Source organism: Acomys minous (genome assembly GCF_964271855.1).
Source record: "Acomys minous genome assembly, chromosome: 1".
NCBI lineage: Eukaryota > Metazoa > Chordata > Mammalia > Rodentia > Muridae > Acomys > Acomys minous.
Window position 1 is genome coordinate 50,414,784 of NC_140483.1, and position 26,049 is coordinate 50,440,832.

General features: G+C 36.9%; 1 protein-coding gene across 1 annotated transcript in view; it reads left to right on the forward strand.

Annotated features, from left to right (window-relative positions):
• Window positions 1-15,456, forward strand: part of LOC311586565 (complement factor H-like) — a 168,165-nt gene extending 152,709 nt beyond the window's left edge. The window contains exons 21-22 of the mRNA XM_084762632.1: window positions 9,258-9,440; window positions 14,852-15,456. Of these exons, the coding sequence (XP_084618758.1) occupies window positions 9,258-9,440; window positions 14,852-15,054 (386 nt within the window). The 3' untranslated portion in view covers window positions 15,055-15,456. The remainder of the gene's footprint in view (window positions 1-9,257; window positions 9,441-14,851) is intronic.
• Window positions 15,457-26,049: the final 10,593 nt, after the last annotated feature.

Here is a 26,049-nt window from a genome sequence, read left to right on the forward strand (position 1 = left end):
CGTTGGACAGTTCATGCTCCATGGTTGTGGAGAGCATGGAACTGTTTCTAACATGATATCTGGTGGCCCCAATTTGATCACTTCTCCTTGGTTCGGAGGCCCCATGGGTACACAGAGGAAGGGGAAGAAGAAAGCTATCCAGATGAGACATGATAAGCTTAGGTCAGAGATGGGGGAGGGGAAGAAGGTGGAAAAGGGAGGGAGAACAGAAACTGGAAGATACCAGCAAGGGGATAGCATTCAGGATGTGATCTGAATAAATTATAATAAATTTAAAAATACAATGTCGGGCTATGTTCTAAATACTGTCAAAAGCTTTATAATTCATATCAATCTAAAACATAAACTTCAAACTTATTAATAATCACATCCTCAATTATTTACATACTCAAGGATCATGTGTTAATATACACAATAGTGGATTTCATTGTGTTATTATTTTACTAATTTATGAAATGCTTGCAGGTCATTCTTGTTTATAGATCAAATGAAACATCAGAAGGCACTTAAACTATATCCATTTAAGCTAAATGAAAAGAAAAATATCATCAAATACAAAAATATGTAATTAATGATTCATCGGTGATAATTAACATTTAATTTCTTAATCTTTGTTTTATTTTTTCCAAGTGAAACTTTGTGATTTTCCAAAAATAAACCATGGAATACTATATGATGAAAAGAAGTATGAGCCATTTCTCCCAGTTTTTACTGGGAAGGTTCTCTACTACTCCTGCAAATATAGTTTTGCATCTCCTTCAAATTCCTTTTGGACTCGGATAACATGCACAGAAGCAGGATGGTCACCAACACCAAAGTGTCGCAGTGAGTAAATGCCATCCCGATGAACACTGAGTGAAAGAAAGAGAAAAGCGTGTAAGAGGGGGGTCATGGCTTTGCAGGTGGGCTGGAGAATGGGCAGATAAAGTCTTTCTTTCATGAGTTTTTTTAAATGAAAATCCAGCAGAGAATATATTGTGAACAGGAGCTCTACAATATAAAATTATGAACTGAAAGCCAATGGTGAATGTATTTTGGTGAATATACTAACAGATCTTGTCAAACATCTACTTAATAGGAAACTGGCCATGCTTTTTATGTGAAAGAAAAAGTCACTTCATGTATCTACTATGATTGAATTATCTTTTCTCTTTTCTCAATTAAATATTTTTATTTTTTACATATGCATTTATATTTTTATACACATATACAATAAACTACCTACAGCAAGAATAACCATGACACAATCAGGAATTATATCAATGTTACAGTCTTAGTGTTTTGGCTATTTGTGTTTGGAAGCCTTGAGGAAAACATCTTTCCTATCTTGGTGCATCTAAAATTCTGAATGTAAATTACTATCTATCATATTTTGTCATCATCAACTTAAAACACATATCTAGACCTAAAAACTTCTTAACCCCTAAGCAACTAAGCTTCACTGTAAAACTAACTATTTGGTCTTTAACTCCATCAGAGACTTGAGAAGGAATAAAATTAATTACCTGAGAATACCAGGAGTGTAGGAGAATATGGGAAAATGACAGAGACAGTTTGCCACCTGAATAGCCACCGAAAACTCTCAATAACATTGGATCATATTCTTCAGCTTTCTGGCCCAAAATATCTGACAAACACATTTGTGAGACAGAAACTATTGAGGACTTTTCTCTTAAATATTTCGTGGCAAGACATTTTACGTTTGTATTTTCCAAGACTCACTTCATCTTTAGACTTGTTATCTTTAATACATGGATCCTTAAGTGAACGTGTAGTGCAAACCTCAAGATGAAGGGTATATTAAAAAAAAATGGGAAGCAGAATAGATAAATCAGTGAAGCAGATCACAAAAGCCATTCCTTGTTGAAAAAAAACATTCAAAAATCATATCAAAATACTATTTTATATTGAGAAGTTTATCAGTGTTTAAAAAAAAAACTCAAAAGCAGAATGAACAGGAAGATGGATCAGTGGACAAGTCCTTGGCCTGTACACAGGAGTATCAGAATCTGGATACAAGCACCCGCATAAAATGTACAGTGGCCACCTACAGACTCAGCACTTCAGAAGTGAGGAAAACACACTATCAACTTCAGGAACCTTATTTGTATAGTTTTTTTTGTTGTTGTTGTTGTTCAGTTGTGTCATTTTTTTTAAATCTTAATATGCAATGTAACTTTCTTTTATCTTCCCCCATATTGAAAATTAATCTTTTTTTCTTCTCTAGGGCTATGCTTTTTTCCTTTTGTGGAAAATGGCAACTCTACATCTTCAGGACAAACACACTTAGAAGGTGATACTGTCCAAGTTGTTTGCAACCAAGGCTACGCCCTTCAAAATAATCAGAACGCCATCTCATGTACTGAGGAGGGCTGGTCCACTCCTCCCAAATGCATTTCCATCGGTAAGTACACTGCCCTCTGGGATCCGGCATTGTTCTGCCATGTTTGAAATAAAGTGCATTGTTGTGGTTGAAATAAAGGTCTTTCTACTGACTTTTACCATTAGGCGTTTGGATCTGGGTTATGGTGTGTCCAAGTGAATAGGCAAATATGATGATTTAGATGTGTATTTAGTTAAAGTGAAAGTAATAAGTAGAAATACTCTACGAGTATATTCTTTTCATGATAAAGTCACACAATTTCCGTTCTGCATAGTCATGCTTCAGAGGAATACAAGAAATGGTTAAAGAGAGAAAGTGAAGAAGTAAAATGAGTTATAAACATAAACTATAACTTCTACATTTTCGACCACAAAAGATATTGATAAAATGTTAATGAAGTTGTTAACTTTTAAATTGAGCACTATATTGGCAAGAGTTTTCTGGCATTGTCAACAACACTGTGAATCAAATACTTTAGAAAATGAATATCGCTGTCTTATCACTGATGAAATATATTTTTTCTATTAAAAGTTCCATGTGGACTGGAAAACACAATGAAAAACATGCTCAAAATAATCATATAGTTAAACTTAAGATAGGGTCTTAGCTGTGGTCCAGGCTGACCTGAAATTCACTTATGTATCCCATCTTGTCTTGAACTCAGTGAAGATCATTTCCTGGCCTCCAGAACGCTGGGATGGACAAGTCAAGCCTCACCATTTGTAGCTCCAAATATATTTTAAGCAGCACTTCATAACAATAATCTTTTCAAATAGTACTATGAGTTGTGTAAAATAATACTGTACCTTGAATTTCATCAAGCATGGCAAAGTTGCCACCAATGCCAATAATTAACAACAAAAATATTTTACATTCAGAAATAGGTACCTGTATGTAGTTGTAAATAACAGCCTCTGAGTTTCCTTGCCCAAGTTTCTGGAAGTCTGAGAAGACATGTTACTCCTTCTATATATGTTTAGCGGGATTAAACACTGATGCCACTTTATCCAAATATTCCCCTCATTAGACTTAATATTCCTTCTGTTCATTCATAATTCTTTGCACCTTCTGTTTCAATGTAGTGGGTCAAAGGTATTCAGAATTTGTTGCTTCTAGATTTTCCCATATATTATCATCAGATATTTCATAGTGGTCTTCCCTAGAGCAGAGCTGTGATGCAGATTTAAGGAAGTTATCCCTGCTTGAGCTCTGAGGACACCCTGCCCCATTGCCTGGTTATCCGGATCTGTGATAAGGTTGCTGGCACCCACATCAGTGGAGCCAGCTGAGACTGTCCCCTTCACACTTTCTCCTCTGCTGGAGCTTCTCCTCCCCAGCAAACCACTCGAACAGTGTCAGTGTGTGGTAGCCGCTAGTCCCTGGCACCATTGCATGTGTCTTTCTTCTTTGATGATTTTCAGAACCTGATTTTGGGTTTTGGAGTGAGGTGACTACTAAATGTTTTTGTTTAGTCTTTTTTCTCCTTTTCTTTAATGCTTGTTTTATTGTCAGATAATAATATGCAAAGAGCTTTTCAAGCATTTTCTGTGTATTAAATGTACATAAACATCTCCAAATGTTCTATCAGCTTTAAGTCTTTTTTTTTTCTGGTTTTTTGAAACAGGGTTTGTCTGTGTAGCTTTGGCTTTCCTAGACTCACTTTGTAGACGAGGCTGGCCTTGAACTCACAGCAATCCACCTGCCTCTGCTTCCCGAGTGCTGGGATTAAAGGCATGTGCTACCACTGCCCAGCATATTTTTAAACCTCTAGTTATTGAAGATACTCTGGTGATAATATCACCTTAAACTACTATTAGGTTAATTTTTTAAATTTTTGTTTTTATATAACATAAAATATATTGAAACAAAAATAGGATTTAAAACAGAGCACAATATAAATTTCCAAAGCCCTTGTGCTTTCAATTTTAATCCTACAGACATTTATGAATAAAAATGATGAGCTGGAGATTGACTAGCAAGCAGTTAAGGGATTGGACTTCTCTTTTTTAAAAATATATTTTATTAATTTATTCATATTACATCTCAATTGTTATTTCATCCCTTGTATCCTCCCATTCCTCCCTCCCTCCCATTTTCCCCTTACTCCCCTCCCCTATGACTCTGACTGAGGGGGACCTCTTCCCCCTGTATATGCTCATAGGGTATCAAGTCTCTTCTTGGTAACCTGCTGACCTTCCTCTGAGTGCCATGGGACTGCTCTTAAAGAGGACCATGGATGGGCTTTCTGGTCCCACATACCAGATCACGGTTCTCATGCTCTGGATGTTCCAATGCCATCTTCCTTCAACTCAGGGTCCCATGCATGTAAGTGGTACACACATGTAGGAAAACACTACTGCACATAACAAAAACAAATTTAAAAGTGTCAATGTAATGGTTTTCACCATGGCTGTCCTTCTTGCTGAAAAACAAATAGTGAGGTCTGAATACATGGGATATATTTATAAACATCATTGGATCGTGTCCATTCAATAACATTTATTGTTATAGGATTAGAAGGTACTTTATAAAGTGAATAAAAAGCTGAAATCAATGTAAAAATGATATGTATTGATAAAATATACACATATCTAGGTGAAGTTGTTCTTACCTCTTCAGTTTTATCTTGCCAATCCTTCAAAGAGATCATTTTACCACTAATTCCACTCTTTGCTGGAACAAATGGTTGTATAAAAGAAACAAAGAATAAGAGGAAGAAGGGTAAAGGGTTTAAAAAAAGACTAGAGAGTTGTCTTTAATTCAATGTTATGAATTATACATTTGCATAGTTTTCTTTTGCATTTAAAATCACCTGTTTTCTATAATTGGTTTCTATTGTCTTCATAAAAATCTGTGGGTGTGGTGAACACATCCAGAGTGCAGTTCAAGAGAAAATCCTAAAACTAAATTTTCAGTCTATAATTTGATGGTATCATGAACAAATCTAGATAATCACAGATTATAAACATATGTGAGAAATAGCTTAAGTTGTGGGCTTTGGCCTCAGGAAACAAAAGAATAGCAATTGGTGTCTGATTTTATAATTTCAGGGGGTAAAACACTGTATCTTGTCTAATGTATAGAAATTGATTTAAAGGACTGAGAGGAAAAGCAGTAACTTCGATTTCATAGTTAAACTTCATATATATATAAACACCTTGTTTTGTTATCCTATGCCCCAGCCCCAGTCCCTGACTCTATACCTAATATCTCTTGGTCTATGGAGATGTAATGATACTTCTTTTTGCTTTTTAGAAAGTTCCTGTGTGGATCCACCACATGTGCAACATGCTACTATAATAACCAGGTCCATGGTTAATTATCCATCTGGTGAAAAAGTGCGTTATGAATGTAATAAACCTTTTCAAGCATTTGGGGAAGTGGAAGTGACATGCTTAAATGGGATCTGGACAGAACCTCCAAAATGCAAAGGTAAGGCATTATATCCCCAAATATTTATTTGACAATGTAATTCGGTTACTGTACACTAGTGAAAATAAAGTGAAGTAATCCTTATGAACAGAATTTTTTAGGTTGTTTATTTAAACTAGATTCCTCTTTCATACAATACATCCTGACCATAGTTTCATATTCTTCCCTTCCTCCCTGCTCTTCCCCAGATTCCCTGCCCCACCTTTCCCTTCAGAATGGAAGAGTCCTGAAAGAGGCAACAGTCACATGTGGCAAAACAAGATAGGATAAAACAAGTCAAAAGCCCTCACACTAAGGCTGAACAAGGCAACTCAATAGGAGGAAAAGAGTACCAAGAGCAAGCAAAATAGTCATATATACACACCCAGTTCCACTGTTAGGAGTTTCACAAAAATACCAAGCTAGCAGTCATAACGTATACACAAATACACATGGGTTTCTGTGAGCCCCTGTGATCCCTCCTTAGTTGATTCAGAGGATCATACACTCCAGGTGTCCTCTATCCCCTCTGCCTCCTACAATCTTTCCTCCTCCTGTTCTGTGAGGTCATCCAATCTCTAAGCAAGGGAGCAATTTTTTAAGGTTTCTTCGCCTAAAATTTAAAGTAGACTCTTCTCAAACACAATACACCATGAGCAGAGTTGCCCGAGCCTACATTCCACCCTGATCCCCTAGGCTTCCCCTCTTTCCCAGATCTCCTGCCAATGGAGACCTTCAGTTCAGACACTAGCTCCTCATAACGTCTGGCTGTGGGTCTCTTCTCCTGCTCCCATCTGCTGCGAGATGTAGCCTCTCTAACAACGACTGGACAAGGCACTGATCCTAGGTCTCTGAGACATCCAGTCTGTGGTTCCTGGCCACGCAGGCAGTGCAGGTAATGGGCTTCCTAGAGATGTTTCGGCAGTTAATGGCTAGGCTCCCTACCAAACTGATGTGGAGCATTTTTTTTCAAATGAAAATAAAATGATATGCATATTTTTTAAATGTTTTGGTGAATTTAGTGGAGAAACATGATAGGAGTCAACAAAGATTATATCAGATTAAAGTAACAACTGCCATTAAGGAAAAATTCATCACTTTTCATGCGAAGATCCTCATTTTTCATTGAAGATTAAAATGTATAAATACATTTATATGAGGCTTGAGGAAAGATTTCAACATATTCATTTTAAATTAAATGAATGGTGTAATCAACAACCTCCTTGTAATAAAATATAAAATCTTTTCTTATTTCTTACATGTTGTGTTCAACATATGGGAATTTTCAGTGAGTACTGAGGCTTAATTTTATAAGCACAAAAAATTTCCAAATACTACAATTAGTCATTTGCTATTGAAAATGGACTACATACTTATAATCCACAAATTTACATCATAGTTATAGAGAAACATCAATTGCCTAGTCCACTGAGCAAATCTCTTATATTCAGGTTATTTGCACGTAAAACCATTATTGGTATATTTGATATATCTGTTCACTTGTTGATTTGTGTTTGTGTTCTCTGTTAATCAGCTTTATTTCTCTTTTTCCCCTTGAGTTTTTTATTAGTTTTCAGTACACAATTTGAATATGCTATTTCTAACAGTTTCCTAACCACCTGTTAATGAAGTCACCTAGGTATGTGTGTGTGTGTGTGTGTGTGTGTGTGTGTGCGCACATGTGCCACCCTTTACTAATGCTGACATTTTATATTCCAATGAAAAAATGGAAACTATACCTAACTTTAAAATCCATTTATACTTACTTATTCCTATACTTAACTTAAACATTTCTTTTGCATTTACTATTACATATATTGAGCACCATCCTCAAATGCTAGGTTTTGTCTCAAATATAAACATAATTTTATGAACACAAACTTTGTTTACTATATACCATAATTTTACGAGTTAATTTTCTTCTAAAGTTTTGATTTCTATTTTTATATCTGTGATGAATTCTGGTAGTTGTTCATTAGGAGGAATTCTCTGTTGGAGATAAACCCTCTTTATCTTTATTTTTAACCTGATAATGTCTTTATTAATGTCTTTATTGGAAAGGTTAGCACCAGGTGACATGGAATTCAAGGCCAAATCTCATTTTCTTTCTCTTTCTATGGTCTCCATGGTGGTAAATGGAAAGCCACTATTTTTACATTTTGGTCCAGCATGGTTGATGATGACTTCCTAGGGACCTTTTTCAAGATGTTTTCGCTAAGCAGTTTCAATACATGTGTCTGCATAATCTTCATGGGTCTTACTCTGAGTTTACTCAGCTCTTGCGTATGCAAATTCATGCCTTATGCCATTTTTTTTTCATTTTCATTCACATTAGAACATTTTATTTGGATCATGAGTGCTTTGATTTTTTTCCAGTTCAGTTTTGTGGTGTTATTGTTGAGATATTGGTGAAAAGAACATAATACCAGCACATTTTATTTCAGTCTTATCCTGTGGCCTCACCTGGACAATCAGCAGCCCAAAAGAAAAACACATAGTGCAGTATTGTGCAGTTAGACGAGTCCTGGTTTTCTTTACTAGAATTCTCAATGTCTACCCTATTCCTATATTTTTACAAAAAAGTTATGTCCAAGAATTCCAGTTGTGTTTACAAAAGAATAACCTATAGATGCCTATCATAAACCCAGAAAGCTGCCTTAGCCTTCTGTAATATTATAAGCATTAAATTCTTGTCTACAAATGTGTATTTCTAAAAAAAAAATGGATAATGAACAATGAGAATACATAAAGTAATATACACTCCAGTGTTAACAAAAACAAAAAACAAACAATAAAAAAAAAAACTAAAGAAATCCTGCCTGTCTACATTGATGTCTGTGTGCTCAGCAGCTGATAAGACACTTAGCAGCAGTGGGAGGTTTCAGAGCAGACATGCTTGCTGCAGTTCAGTAAGATTGAGGCAAGAACTTGTAACTCTCAGTTTATGTGATTAAAATTCATTCAAGTAATCATTTCTGTATCCAGAAACCTAAAGTCCTGTTTTGCCTCTGCCCACCAGGGTTAGACTAATGCTCGGGAGGAAAATTTTCCTATATAGAGACAGAACGCTAGACACAAAGAAGGGGGCAAGTCTGGATTCTGATCAAATCCCGTTTATTGAGAAATTTCACAGAGTTTTTATAAGGCAGGGGGCAGGGAAGCATATTGCTATGGCAACCCAGCAGTAGGCTATCTCAAGATGCAAAGAATTTCAAGCAGGTCACAACATCCTGCCACACCGAATATTTTGCTATCTTTATCTAATCTAACTGTTAAACTACAACAGGGTGGTGTCTGGTGAATGGCAGACTGCTGGAGAAATAAGAACATAGGCTCTAACAAGATGGCTGAACATTGGCCATATAGCCTGTCCCCTACACTGTTTAACACTGCACTTCTATTGGTTCTCCTTAAGCCTGTGCTTTGACTTGATTTCTCAAACATTCAAATGGTGTCTTGTTAGATTCAACAGGGAAATGTGGACCTCCTCCACCTATTGACAATGGAGACATCACCTCCTTCCCATTGACGGAGTACCCACCATCATCATCGGTTGAATATCAGTGTCAGGCCTATTATCAAATTGAGGGAAACAAGAAAATAACATGTAGAAATGGAGAGTGGTCAAAGCCACCAACGTGTTTACGTAAGTACCTCATTCTCATAAATTGTAGGAAGTTCAATGTCATAGAATGGATATCTTTCTGTTAATAATAGAACATTCACAAAATAAAAGTACTGCTTTGCCTAGTGTTTCACTGTTAAACATGAGAATGTGAGAAGGGCAGGATTATTAGATTTTTTTATATAAAAATAGTCAACAGATAAAATTGTGCACATTATTCTTTATAATTAAGGTTTAGCTAACATGTGTTAATGTCTGTATAACTGGGTGCCAGCATGCTACTTCTATACCTATTGTCTCAGTCAGTGTTCCATTGCTGTGCAGAGACACTATGACCATGGCAGCTCTTATAAATGAAAGAAATCTGTTGGGGATTGCTTACAATTTCAGAGGTTTAGTCCATTATCATGATGTTTAGGAGCATGGTGGTGCAGAGGCAGACATGGTGGTGTGGAAAGAGCAGAGAGTCCTATGTCCAGGTCTGCAGGTAACGGGAAGAAATAGATATACTTCTTCTAACAATCTATATATGGCTATATACAACAAAGCCATACACCTAATGCCTTTCGGGTAACACTACTCCCTTATGACTAAGCAATATATGAGCCTACAGAGGCATTATTATTCAAATCACCAAACCTGTATACCTCCTTCGGTTATTAAAATCAGTGTCCCTCATACAACATCCCCAATCCCTTATATAAGATAACTAATTTCTATTCATCACTGTTAGGTATTCAAGAGGAATTTTAGTTTGTCTTTCCATTGTGTAAGAAAGAACACACAGGACTTGTCTTCCTTTGTTTGGCTTATTTCACTTAATGTCTTACAACCCCTTTTCTAACTAACATAATAAAATTCATCTATAATGTCTGAACAATGCTTTACATATAAACATACCATGTTATCTTTATAAATTCATCAATTGGTGGGAGTCCAGACACTTTTCCCATCATAGCTACCGTGATGTAGCACTGTGCAATAAATATATACATGTAAGCTGAGTAGGTTGATTTTATTTCCTCTAGGTACATACAAAAGAAGGCTACAGGAATAACATATGGAGGATCTATTTTTATATTTTTAAGGAATCTTAATATTGTTCTCTAAAGGAACTGCATAAACTCATAGTCCCATCAACAGCTTATGAGTTTCTTTTCCACTACACACTCATGAGCACTTATAATTTTAAGTGCCATGATCCCTAATACAATTCTAACTGGGTTATTATGTATCTTATTCTGGCTTTGTTTGGCAGTGAAATGACAAAAATGATATTAAGCTTTTTTTAACCTCTCAGTGGCAGGTGTACTTACATTTTTAAGATGTGTCTATTCAATTATCTGGTTGGCTTATTTTTTAATGTATTTTAAATTCCTTATGTATTCCTGACATAGAAAACCACTATACAAGATCCTTAAAAACTAATAAGTGACAACTATTTACACAAAATTTGCTAGTTATCTATTTCTTTTTTTAGTATTTTTATTAAATAAATGTTTAATGTTTTACATATACATTTTTATTATAACACATATTTACAATAAACTACCTACAGAAAGAAGAACCATGACACAATCAGGAACTATATAAGTATTACATTCTTAGTGTTTTTACTTTTTGTATTAGACAGTCTTGAAGAAAACATCTTGGTGCATCTAAAATTCTGAATGTAAATGAACATCTATCATATCTCATCATTATCAAACTAAAACATCTATCAAGATCTAAAAACATCATAACCCCTAAACAACTAAGCTTAATTGTAAAACTAATCTACCTGGTCTTCAACCTCATCAGAGATTTGAGAAAGAATGAAATTTCTTAGTTGTATTGAGTATATTCTCTGCTATCCACAAATACTTCACTGTGATAAAATCTATTGGTCAAGTTTTGCTTTTTGCCATGTAATTTTGGGTTCATCCAAACATTCAGTGCCCAAAATGAATTAAGTGTTTCTCTGTTGCTTTTTCTTGTACTTTCAGTGTTTTGTTCTTACATTGATGTCTTTGATCAACATTCAGCTGATTTTTGCCCAGAATGCAAATTTTGGTCATACCCATTGGATACCAATTATCTTTATGTCATTTATTGAATATGCTATCAGTTCTCCAACATATGTTTTAGAAACACTATTATGACTGATTAACCATAGATGCATAGGACAATTTTTCAGTGTTTTCTATTTGTTAGATGGTTCGTACTGTTCTTTTTACCTTAGGGCTTCTGGTGTATATTGAAACATGGTATTACTCTATCTCCAGATTTTTTTTCTCAGTTTCCACTTGTCTATTTATTTGTATGTACCTCCATAGAAATTTAGATTTTTCCTCTATGGGAATGAAAAATTTTATCAGTATTTAGAAGGGTTTCATAGAATCCACTAATTGCCTTGGGAAATATGGACATTTTAATATTAGTATTAAATCTTACAACCCACTAATATACATGATTTCGCCATTTTTGCCTTTTCAAAATCTTTTACCAGTTAACTAGTAATAATGATTGAAGAATTTCACTTCTGTTGTTAAATACATAGACAGATTAATTTTTTAGGTTGCTGATAAAGAAACTGCTTTTATACTTAATTCTCAGAAAAAAATGAAATTGGTCTATGAAAAGGGGTATTTTTGTATAAGGATAATGCATATCAGTATTTAATAATTTTCTTTTCAATACTTATATTTTAAGTTAGTCTCTAGTATTTACCACATATAAAAATATATAATTCACAAATAAAAATAATTTAATTTCCTCCTCAATAATTGTATCTTTTATCTTCCTAGTTATAATTCAAAAATCTGATACCACAGTAAAAAAAGATTAAGGAGAATGGACAGGCACTTCTTGCTGATAATATAGTTATTTTTAATTGAAAATATTTTTCTCGAAAACATATACTGATTATTGTTTCCTCTCTTTCTACTCCTCCTAGTTCCTACTGTCTGAATCCACTCCCTATCTCTCACTAGAAAAGAAAAAGCTTCTAAAAAGATGAAAACAAAACCTAAGAAAGTAAGATATGAGTCAAAAACTATTATATAGATGTACATGACAACCCAATAGGAGAAAGTGTCCCACGAGCTGGCCATGAGTAAGAGATCCACCCCCTGTCGTAGTCAAGAGGCCCATAAAATTATTAAGTAATAGCTATAATATATACCCAGGCGACCTAGTGTAAAACCACGTAGACCCTGTGCTTGCTGCAGCAGTCTCTGAGCTCATGTGTGCCTTGCTTAGTTGATTCTGAAGACCTTGTTCTCCTGGTGCTCTCTATCCCCTCTGGCTCTTACACTCTGTCTCCTCTCTGTGGGATCCCCTGAGCTCTGACGGGAGGAATCTGATGGAAACCTGCAAGTGACACTCTCTCACTACATAATATATAAATGTGGGTCTTTGAATCTTTCATAATACAATTTTAAAAACATTCATTCTGAAACATCAGAAAAATATTTTAAGAGAATTTTTACACTTCAATGTGTTTCTTCTGTATGCTTATGTATCTTTTGCTATACTGGGATTTATATATACAAAATATTTGATGATGGTAGCTATTTTTCATTTTTGTATGTTGCTCTCTCTAAAGCATAATGTGTTTGCTAGCTATGTTAGAGAAACATTAATTCCAGTTTTAATTTTTATTTCTAATCTTAAAATTTTTAAATTTAAATTTCTAATTTTCATTAGGCTTTCTGGTTGGATAATTTGTTTCTATTTTGAGCCATCTTTATTGTATTACATACTTTTATTCCTTTCTCAACTTTATTAAAATGTGTAAGTAAAACACCAAAATTAACCAGAGGCCAAATTAATATATCCCAATGGACTTCTAAACAGGTAGAATTACACAGTTTGTAATGCTTATGGCTATGCTGCTAATAGCATTTTCAGACCTATTTTTATTTAACATGCAGAGCTGTTCATTTCCAATTTTTATGTCTGAGTTTGTTTCAAAGTATATCTTGTCCACAATTTTTTTATTCGTATTTCCCATTGTCTTTCTTTACTTCCTTTAATTTTTCTGTGTTCTCTTGGCAATAATTGCCTTTTAAAAATCATTCTAAGCCATATGTGGTGGCACATGCCTGTAATCTGAGCACTCTGGGAAGCAGAGGCAGCCAGATCTCTATGAGCTCGAGTCCACCCTGGTCTACAAAGTGATCCCAGGACAGCCAAGACTACACAGAGAAACCCTGTCTTGAAAACAAACAAACAAACAAATCTTTTAAATGCTTCAACTGACCTTTTATCCATGCCAGTACATTTGGAGTCTGTTACTGGAAACAAAATGGACCTTTGGATGGGGTCCCCTTTTCTATACTATATTTACAGAGAGTTTCTTAGCAGGAAGCTTGCTAGTGAAGATGTATCTTGAGATGTAATGCATGATTTATTTTCAAGTAGCATCACTTGCCTATAATTAACACCTTTGAGAGGAATGTGAACCACTGTTTCTGTGAATCATGCTGAACTGGAACACTTTAACAGCTTAGGTGCCTTGATGGAGACAGCACAACATACAGAGTGCTCACTGTGTCAAGACTCCTACAATGGGTATTGTAACTCATAATAGGTGATGTGGGTTTTCTCAGAGACAGTGAATAGAAGATTGTCTACTTTCAAGGATTACTGTTCCCGGATCCCTCGACAGAGAGAGGTCAATAGGACTTCTCTTCTGACCAGGCAGAGGCATGGGACCAGATGCTGCTGTGGGAGATTATGGCTATGGGACATAGGCACCTACTCTGTAGCACTTACTCCCGGCCTTTACCGTAGTATATGGCCAGCTGGGATGTGGGGCAGGATACCACAGTAAGTGCCTTGGTGGAAGACACCATGAACTAGGAATTATGTGCTCCCACATTTTTAGCAATGTAACATCAGGGGTCACAGTGGTACTTGGAGAAGTTGCTTTTCAATCAGGCTTATTACTTGTCTAGTATAGTAATTTGATAGACTTATTTTTTAAAACTATCAAAATAAAACACATATTATAGTAATAACTATTCACTGTTATAACTTTGAGTGCAAATGATGAATAATAGTATGAAGGTAGCTATGATTTGGCTTTCTAATCACTTTATTCTAATTGTAGTACTTAGCTGCAGTCATCTCACTGAACATTGGATCTGAATATCATATATGTCAAAGGGTTCAATTTTTGTACCTTTGCCCAACACTTACATCAACGCAACCAATCATGAATGTCCTGAAATACAGGTGTCATATTTCATTGATATTAACATTCCTTGTTGTTGAAATGTAATCTTCATGCCAAACACCTTGTCTTTACATCATTTGCTATTTCATATAAAGTAATTCAATGTGCTGCTTTTATACAGATGTTTATAAATAATTTGAGAAATAATGCTCAAAAGAGGGTCTCTGTAGGTTTACGTATTACTTAATGAACTTTGGATCTTATCTTTCAGATGCATGTGTAACATCAAAAGAAATATTGGACAGACATAACATAATTTTCAAATGGAGACAAAATGAAAAGATGTATTTCACAGCAGGGGACTATATTGAATTTAGTTGTAAAAGTGGATACAGAAAGGCAACAGAGTCACCTCCATTTCGTACATTGTGCATTGATGGTCACATCAATTACCCCACTTGCACAAAACACTAACTTTACTAGACTTTATGGTTCAACTGTTGTTTAGAAATGGGCAGACACATTACTAATACAGTTTAGATTTATATTTGACGTATTGTTTAACTCATTTCTTCTCATAAGTATAAATTTTTGTTGATATATGATGATTAATTTGGAACCTGAGAGACAGTTACCATAAATGCAAAAGCAGTGCATTCAAAACTCCTAATCCAACATGTGATATGTCCTAGCACAAAAATCAATGTCAAGAAAATAAATGTAACTTATTCTATGTCTATTTTTGTCCAACACATTCTCAAATCTTTTTGGATACCTTCTGATTCATCATGAGTGCAAGACATATTGTCTCAATCTTCAAAAACATGTAACAACCAAAATGTCATATTTAACATTACTAATGAAGCTAAGTAATTACTACATACTACTTTGTATAAATAAATAAATCTAAAAAACTTTTACATGTGCCATTTTTAATTCTTATCTTTCTTTTTTACTGAATTTAATGTTAGTGAAGTTTGTCTTATGTAAAAGGATATTTCAGGGAAATATTTTAAGAAATCTATTTAGAGTCTCTTTAATATAGTGTCCAATTGAAATTTTAATTTTTAGAGAATTTATGAATCACTGTATGAAGAGTCAGATCAGAATGGCCTTTATTGAGGCACTACATTAAAAGTATATATTTCTTTACTGCCTTCAATGCCAGTATTACATAAATGCATGTATTAGAAACTTCACAGAAATCACATGACAGCTCTTGGAGCTGAGAAGTTAATTCTGAGGTGTCCATTTGTCAACCTTTCCTGCCCAGGTGTGTAGGCATTTTATTGGTCAACCAGGGATTATTTGGAGGCAAGGTCACATAGCAACATCTGGGGTATGTGATAGTCTGCTTGTAAGAGACAGCAAGCCAACCTTGGGAAACAAAATATTAACAATCAAATTCTCAATACATCTAAAATAGATCTGTATCATGACTTAGCAAAGCCATTCCTTGGCATATGCTAAAATGGCTGTACATCCAGCTCAGCCGTGTCCATCGCTGCTCTATTCTCAATAGCTGGTGAATGAAAACAAGCTAGATGTCATTCAACTGATGAATGGATCAGAAAAATGCTTGACATATACACTGTGAAATACCATTTAGCTGTAAAAAAAATGAAATCATGAACTTTTCAAGTAATTGTGTAAATTAGAAAAGATATTGGTCTGGGTAGACATTCTCAACTGTTGAGTGGAGAAGGAGATCTAACTTTCACACAAACTCTGGTGCCCCATATTTGAACATGTCCCTTGGTTGGAGATGCCTGGTGGCACTCAGAGGAAAGATAATAGGTCACCAAGGAGAGACTTGATACCCTATGAGCATATACAGGGGGAGGAGATCCCCCTCAGACACAGACATAGGGGAGGGGAGTAGGAGGGAAGTGGGAGGAATGGGAGGAATGGGAGGATACATGGGATGGGCTAACAACTGAGATGTAATATGAATAAATTAATTTAAAAATAAAAATTAAAAAAAATTTTTAAAAATTTAAAAAAAGAAAAGATATTGGTGAGGTAACCCAGACCCAGAAAGAGAAATGTCACATGTTCTCTCTCATCATAGACTATTACTTCCAAATCTTCATGTGAGATCTATATCCTGGAGCAACTGCAAAATCCAGGAAAGCACATAGAGACCATTGCCAGAGTAGTAAGGTGGACAGCCAATGGAAATGTGAATATGTATAAACTCACAGGGATGGAAGAAGCAGGAACAGAAACTTCATGGTTCTGCACTAGGCCCACCGTGTAAAAATGATGTGACAAGGGAAATGAGACAAAAAATGAGAAGGCTATAATTAGGAAGGAGGGAAGGAGATGCAGAAGAAAGCAGGAGAAGTGTAAACTAACAGTAAGGCTATATGGGAAAGTCATAAGAAATCATACTCTTAACTATCCATCCCCTAAGGAAACTCTAATTAATGTAAGCCCAGGTATAAATATACACATATAGTTTAAGTGATATTTTATAGTCTAGGCTGTCACTGCTCCCTCCACAAATCAAAGACTAAAAAAAAAAAAAAAAAAAAAAAATCCAGGAATACTTGGCAAGAGAGGGACACTTTAGAGTCCTGATCAGGATTGCCTTATAGAGCCCAAAACATAATAGATTGTTGCTGTTGCAGTTCCTTGCCCCCAAGAGGTGGAAGGTAAATCATTCTTGCTGAAGGTGACATGTATTTCATCATATCCAAATGTCCCCTGACCTTGAACTGTCCTGAAAGCTGCCTCCCTGAAGATAACATTCCTGGTGCCAGAAGCTGACATACAAGTTTTCAAAGTGGAGAAGCAGCCCACACTCCTGCACAGCTACCATGCCTGTAAGAAGGCAAAAAGATATTTAATCGCCCAGCTTCCTTTCCAAATACTTCAATTTGGCTGACACAAAGAAATTGAATGCTGTTTTATTACTTGATAAACATGAAATGATGAACTCAGAGTATTAATGTGAAAAGACTGATTGGACATTTTTTGCTTGTATTGCCCCTCCCTTGTGAACTTTGATATTTACCAAACTAGCTGCCAGTAATTCGTGGAAATTAAAGGTCATACACAGCACTGTTAGTAACAGGGCTCCCAGAAGTACCACCACCGCTCTGGTGGTTCGGGCTTTGGAAGATGGGGTTCTGTAGCAGGTTACTCTTAGCCAGTGTCCTCCTAAGCTCATGGGCTTCTACTTCTAAAGGTCAGGGTAAGTGAAAATGGTTGAAGCATGCACTGTCTAAGTCAAATGTATCTACCTGTTGTGTGTATGAGGATATTTTAATTTTATTTTACATTTCATTTAAAAACACTGGAAATAGAAAATAAAATATAAGAATGTTTTAAGTGAAAAAGTAAAAAAAAAACATTTTGAATGATAAAAAAGCAAGTGGTTTATGGAAGTAGTTTTTAATAGGCTATTAAGGGGAAAGCTCAAGGGTCAATAACCTCTAAACACAATTTGGAGAGAGATAAAAAAGAAATTAATTTTTTTAGTGCACACTGACATTGTAGCAATGGTTCCCTGGTGGAGAACGCTGTCTGCCATAGGAAAAAGGGGACAGTCTCCGCAGGCTCCATTGATGAGGGTGCCAGCAAACCTTATCACAGATCCTAATAACCACGGAGTGGGAGGGGCTGTCTCAGAGCTCCTGTTGGGTAAAGTCCTAAAATATGCACCAAAACTTATTCAGGGAATACAATGATGACACATTTGATGATAACAAATTGGAAAATCTAAAAGGAGCAAATTCTGAATACTTAGTTTTCTGGCAAGTGTGGCCCATGGGTTAGCAGGAATACCTGCCGGACTTAAGAGATGAAGTACAGTGACGTGGGTGGGAGAGGCAGACTTGGAGGGGACGGAGTGTGGAACCCACAGGATATGTGGACAGTGGGGAAGGAAAGCTGCAGCTGCTCTGTTGCAGTGCTAGGGAAGAGACTAGGGGATCGGGTTTGAGGAACAGAGAGAGAAAGGAGGTCTACTGGTAGCCTATCTAATTATTTGCTTTTGAATAGTGCTTCCTACTTTATATTTTTTTAGCTGCGTATTGTTTGGCCATTTCAAATATCTATGTTTAAGCACTTTGTAAAACTATTTTTAAGATTATTTTTTTAAATTTATTCACTTTACATCTTGGTCATACCCCAGTTCCTCCTCACCTCCCGGTCCCACCCTCCTTCCCTCTCTCCCCCATCCCAGCTCCCCTATTCCTCAGAAAAAGGGATACCCCTTCCTGTGCACCCCAGCTCACCAAGTCGAATCAGGACTAGGCGTGTCCTCTTCCACTGTGTCCTGGCAAGACAGTCCCACCAGTGGGAAGTGATAAAAATCTTGCATCAGAGTCCATGTCATAAAGAGGCCCTGGTCCTCCTACTAGAGGACCCACATGAAGCCTTAGCTACCATCCACTACATCTTTGTAGGGAGCCTCGTCCAACCCATGCAAGGTCCTTGCTAGGTGCTAAAGTCCCTCTGTGTCTGGTTAGTTGCCTCTGTTGGTCTCTTTGTGGAGCTCTGGTCACCTCCAAATCCTTTTTGTCTCCTCCCCCAGCCCCCCTCATTTCCCATAAGACTACCTATCACCCAGTGTTTGGCTGTGAGTCTCAGCATCTATTTTGAAGCGCTGCTGTGTGGAGCCTCTCAGAGGACAACTCTGCTAGACTCCTGTCTGCAAGCATAGCAGAGTATCTTGAATAGTGTTAGGGCTTGGCTCTCTTCCATGGGGTGAGTCTAAGGTCTAACCACATGATCATCTCATTAGATGTCGAAAAAGCCTTTGACAAAATGCAACACCCCTTCATGTTAAAAGTCTTAGAAAGGTCAGTGATCACGTACCTAAACACACACACAAAGACAATATACAGGAAGCTGAGAGCCAACATCAAGTTAAATGTAGAGCTGCAATCCCACTAAAGTCAGGGATAAAACAAGGCTGCCCATTCTCTCCATATCTCTTCAATAAAGTACTTGAAGTCATAGTTGGAGCAATAAGACAGCAAAAAAAAAAAAAAAAAAAAAAAAAAAAGGTCACAGGAATACAAATTGTAAAGGAAGAAGTCAACATATTGCTATCCACAGATGATACGACAGTATACATAAGTGACCCCAAAAATTCTGCCATAGAACTCCTATAACTTCAGCAAAGTGGCTGGATGCAAAATTAAATCAACAAAATGGGAGCCCACCTATATATAAACGATAAATGAGCTGAGAAAGAAACAAGGTAAGCAACACACTTCACAACAGCCACAATAATATAAAATATCTTGGCATAACTCTAGCCAAGGAAGGGAAAGACCTCTATGAAAAGAAGTTCAAGTTTCTGAAGAAAAAAATTGAAAAAGAAATCAGAACATGGAAATATCTCCCATGTTTATGCATCTGTAGGATAACATACTAAAAGTAGCCATCTTACCAAAAAGCAATCTATAGACTCAATGCAATTCCTATCAAAATATCAACACGATTTTTTTTTACGGATCTTGAAAGAACAATTCATAGCTTCATATGGAAAAACAAAAATCCCAAAATAGCTAAAACAATCTGTTACAATAAAAGAATTGCTGGGAGAATCACCAGCTCTGATTTCAAGCTGTACCACAGGGCTATAGTAATAAAAATGGCATAGTGCTAGCATCAAAACAGATGAGTTGATCAATGAAATCAAATCAAAGATCCAGAAATTAACCCACACACCTATGGACACTTGATTTTTTACAAAGAAGCCAAAAACATACAATGGGAAAAAAAGAAAGCATCTTCAACAAATGGTGCTGGTATAACTGGAGGTCTGCATGTAGAAGAATGCAAATAGATCCATATTTATCACCCTGCACAAAACTCAAGTCCAGGTGGATCAAAGACCTCAACATAAATCAAGACATCTAAATCTAATAGAAAAGAAAGTGAGAGATAGCCGTGAACTCATTGGCACAGGAGACAACTGCCTGAACAGAACACCAACAGCTCAGGCACCAAGATCAACAATTAATAAATGGGACCTCATGAAACTGAAAAGTTTCTATAAGGCAAATGACCCTGTCAATAAGACAAAAAAGCAGCCAATAGAATGGGAAAAGATCTTCATCAACCCTACATTTGACAAAGGGCTAAAACCCAAAATATATAAAGAAATGAAATTTAACATCAACAAACCAAATAATCCAATTTAGAAATGGGATACAGAGCTAACCAAAGAATTCTCAACAGAGTAATCACGAATGGCTGAGAAGCACTTAAAGAAATGTTCAGTCGTCAGAAAAATGCACATCCAAATCATGCTGAGATTTCATCTTAGACCTGTCAGATGGCTAAGTCCAAAACTCTAGTGACAGCTGTGAGGATGTAGAGAAAGGGGAACACTACTCCATTGCCTGTGAGAGTGAAAACTTCTGCAACCACTTTGGAAATCAATATGGAGGTTTCTCAGAACATTTGGAATAGTGTTACCTGAAGAACCAGTTACACCACTCATGGGCATATACCCAAAAGATGGCCCACCATACAACAAGGACACTTGCTCAACTCTGTTTATAGCAGCTTTGTTTGTTTTGTTTTGTTTTGTTTTGTTGGTTGGATGGTTGGTTGGTTTGGTTTCTCAAGACAGGGTTTCTCTGTGTAGATTTGACTGTCCTGGACTTGCTTTGTAGACCAGGCTAGCCTTGAACTCACAGCAATCTATGAGTTCTGCCTCCCTAGTGCTGGGATTAAAGGTATGCCACACCACACTTGGCTTAGCAGCTTTATTTGTAATAGCCAGAATCTGGAAACAACCCAGATGTCTCTCAACAGAAGCATGAATAAAGAATCTGTGGTACATTTACACAATGGAATACTACTCAGCATTAAACACAAGGAAATCATGAAATTTGTAGTCAAATGGATGGAACTAGAAAAGATCATCCTGAGCAAGGTAACCCAGACCCAGAGAGACATGCATGGTGTGTACTCACTTATAAATGGATATTTATCATATAGTATAGGATAATCATACTACAGTCCATAGACCCAAAGAAGCTAAGTAACAAGGAGGGCCCAAGGGAGGAGGCTTGAATCTCATTTAGAAGAAATAGTTGGAGAGGAAATGGAGAGAGGAATGAAGGTAGGGATCAGGTGTGGGGAGAGTGGGGGTTAGAGGTGAGAGGGCTTGGGGAGGAAAAGGGAACTGATGGGGTTATCTCTGGGAAAGGCTGGAGGCTCCTGGGAGAATGTTGGGGTGACTCTTGCTGAGACTTCAAGCAACAGGGGACATGGAGACTGAAGAGGCTACCTCCTAGCCAGGCAGGACTTCCTGTGGAGGGAGTGGGGCACCAACCTGTTGTGGGAATTTTGATTTATATGTAAGCATGTTTTTGTTTTATTCCAGGTGTGGGACATGGAGTCTGCTCCAATTGGTCCACAGCTGGTAATTACCTCCTGAGAGGGCATGTGATCATTGTCAGCTGTGAACTACCTCATGCAGGGGAGTGGTCTTTGTCACTTGGGGTAAAAGCGAGACCCAGAAAGAGACTGGGTGCTCACAGAAAGAGTAAAGCTACTGGTGTTCCCCCCTCCTGCTCTGGGTTGCTGTTGTTGCAGATTTATGAGAAGTTAGAGATATCCTGAAAAGAAGATGGACTTTCCCCAAGAAACCCAAGGACCCTAAACAGCAGGAAATAGCTAAGGAAAATTACATCCCCTTTCCCTACTATCCTTCTTTCTCTCCTACCTGGTGTTAGGGTGTTAGAAGGGATTGGGGTAGAGAAGTAAGAAAGAGACTTAAGGAAGACAACTCTAAACTACCCACAAAACCTTTGATCCAAAATTTACCCTGTTTACAAGATGTGCAAGGAGAAAAATGGTGCAGAGATTGAGGAAATACCCAACCAATGACTGGCCCAACTTGAGACCCTCCCAATGGGAGAGAGCCCACTCCTGACATTACTAATAATACTCTGCTGTGCTTGCAGATAGGAGCCTAACATAACTGTCCTCTGAGATGCTCCACCCAACAGTGGAGCAAAACAGATGCTGGGCTGGGGGAGTCTTGGGGAAGAGTAGGGAGAAGGATATAGGGACCCAGAGGTGACAAGAACTCCACAAGAAGACCAACAGAATCAATTAACCTAGACCCATGGAGGCTTACAGAGACTGAAACACCAACCAAAGACCATGCATAGACTAGACCCAGGCCCCTCTATGCCCAACATATGTAGCTGATGGGCAGCTTGGTCTTCATGTAGGTCCCCTAGCAAGTTCATTGGCACTGTCTCTGACATGGACTCTGTCGTCTGCTTTTGTTCACTTTCCCCTAGCTTGGTTACCTTGTCTGGCCTCAGTAGAAGAGGCCTGATGGGACTTGATATTCTGGGGTGAGTTGGTGCAGGGGGCTTCCCTTTTCCTCAGAAAAGGGGAGGGGAAAAGGAGAGAGAAGAATGGGAGGGTAGGACCGTGAAGAGCAGGAGGCCGGCTTCGATCAGGATGTGAAGTGACTAAATAATCTAATTTTAAAAAATAAATAAATAAAAATAAACATGAAGAGCCTGACCTTGGCTGAAGTTTGCTCCTAAAGACTTGAGGAAGTTAACTGATTAAACAACCATCTGGAGATATCCAATTTCAGGGAAAACTTTAATATCCTCTAATTTTGGTAAACTTAACCAAATACACAACATCTTTAGGTTTATCTCAGAAACATGGACCTTCTGAAACATGTTTAAGCTTTCTGGTTTGATTTGTCACTTTTTCCCCCATTTGAAAACCAACCATTACATTAAGATGGCACTACCATCCACCTTCCATTCTCATCTGAATATATAGTCCCTGTTCTCCTTAGCCTTCACAATCAAAAACATATTCAATGCAGCAAATTTTTATGTTTCTGGTTTACTTGATGGTTCATTTTGTCTCGTCCTTTGAAAGTACTTCTTTCTTGACTAAATAACTATAATTCAATGAAACACAGAGAGCTGTACCCGAAACACTGGCAAGACATATTAAGAGTCCTTGATATGTTGGTATTTTTAAATCAAAGGTACAATAAAAATGTGAAATTTCTATCTTTATTTGTATTCTCATTCATTCCTTGGGGTTTCCTGTTTACATCATTACATAAGCAAAGAACAGGTCATGAATCTGAAAGTGATGAGAGGTTAAAGGTTAAAGGAAGAGAGGGGAAGGTGGGAGTGATATATGTTCAGTACTCATGTATGAAGATCTCAAAAATAAATTAAAAATATAAATAAGTATTCACTACAAAAAGAGTGCTAATTTTAATAAAATGTAAAGGTGAAGTGGTCACAAATTTTGTCATTCAGTTGTTTCAGAAACTAGAAACTCTATGGGAGGACCAAGGTTTCCTTGTGCTGCCTTGGATACAAAATGACACATAAGTCATTATGTAGAAAGAGTCACCCTTAGTACAGGTAGCACAAATCAGAGTGCATGCAGCAGAGACAAAGTAGAAAGGCTGTATTTACATACGTCTTAGGAGGCGACAAGGATAACTCTTAGAGCTCTATAAAGGGTTTAACTTTTAATTCTCAGTCAGCCTTTGTAAAAAAAAAAAAAGATTAATGTATTTTACATGTATGTGTGTATATAAGTATGCGTATGTAAACCATGTGCATGCAGAGCCTGCAGAGACCAGAAGGCAGCCTCGGATTCCCTGGAATTGCCATGCAGACACTAGGAACCTGGCTTTGCCTCTCTAAGATTAGCCAGTGCTCCGAGCCACTGAGCCATCTCTCCAGACACTTGGTTAGACTTATTAGAGCCACATTTTCTCCATTTTTTTTCCTCAAAAGGCTCACACTGAGTTCTCCTGAACTCACTTTTAATATATAATGTTCTCTACTGTTTTGATCTTTCTTTTTATGAAGAAAAGGGTAGGTGTCTAGGAATCCTTAATTGCCTCTTGCAAAATTTAAATTTCTCTGTGAAGAACCAAGCCATACTCTTCTACACTTTGTAATACCACTGGGTAAGACTCGTGTTAGAGGTTCTTTGATCTTTTATCCTTGTACTACAAAGGTGGTAAATTACCTAAGCAAAGTTTGCTTTCTCATAGTCCTCTTGATGGAACCTAAAACACAGAGCTCTTTGAATAGCAAATGATGACCATTGTAACATTATTCTCAACATTACCCATCCAGCAGACGTGAAAATGCACAGAAGCTATGCAGTATGCCAGGTTACCTAACTGGATTGAGCTTCTCGCAATTTCCCTCTCCGTTTATCATCCCTTCCCATTCCAAGAAGGTAAACTGCTCTCTTTTTTCACAGAAGAAAGAGGAACCATAGGACGCGAATGTCCTCAGTGTGGACGTACTTCCCCCTCCCAACAGAGGTCATTCTTGTATTTGTGCTTTTGATGTATGCCGATTCTTGTTTTTCCAGAAATTCTCTGCAATATATTATGCGATATTTCCAAGAATTTCCTACATGTTTTTAATTACCAATTACAGTTAATTTTCATGTTCACGTTTTTCCTATATCTCAATAATGTCCTCCTCTGGGCCCATCCTCTCTCTCCTCATTCATGACCCCACTTATTGACAAACATTTATGTCTTCATTTTTTATATGTATGCCTGATATTTATTCTCCAACCTACAACAGTCCACAGCTCATACGGCCCTGTGTCTTCTCCTGTGTAGTCTCATCCCCACATATTTTCTCTGAGCCAGTCCAGCCATGCTCTATGCCCCAGTTTGCCCCTAGTCACTAGGCAGTGCATATCTGCCTTGCACCATCACTTTATCTGTATCCACTCTCAACCATTCCATTCTCTCATTTCTTCTGAATTTAAAATGAACTCAGTAGGCTTTGCGGCAGCAGGTTAAAAAGTAGAGAATTGTAACTTGAGGATTGTTAAATGATGCTATGTTAAAAAAAAATAAACACATTGAGGTAAATGAACATGATAACAGTGTTATTCTTGTACTAACAGCCAACCTAGTGGGGACACCATGCTCCTGATAACACCACTACATACCTCTAAGTGGACAGAAATCACATCGAGGAATATAACCATTATTTGAAAAAGAAGGTAGCAGTGTTGCTTTTTCACCTAACCAACAGAGCTAGGTAACTGACATGACCACCTTGCCTGCAGAACTGCCACTTTTATTACATGTAATCTGCATGGCTCCAGCAACTACCTGACCTTAAAATATTATGCAGAAAGCATAAAATATTAAAACATCATGAGTCATTATTTGAAAATGTAAGTAGTATGCTACTATAATTTGATCATTATCCTTTCAGCAAACATTAGCTAATTTTAAGAGTTGTTTACTCTTGGAAAAGTAGTCTCTTCCCATTTTGTAATGTAACTCTTTCACTGTATCATTACATCTGCCTTATTTTCAGTGTGTTTGTCTCTGATATTAATGTAAATATTGAATTAAAAATAACAGAAACCTTAATTTTAGTGACTATAATAAACACAATTGTGTTTTCCACATACACTCAAGAAAACAGTATAGTCTGGCAGTGA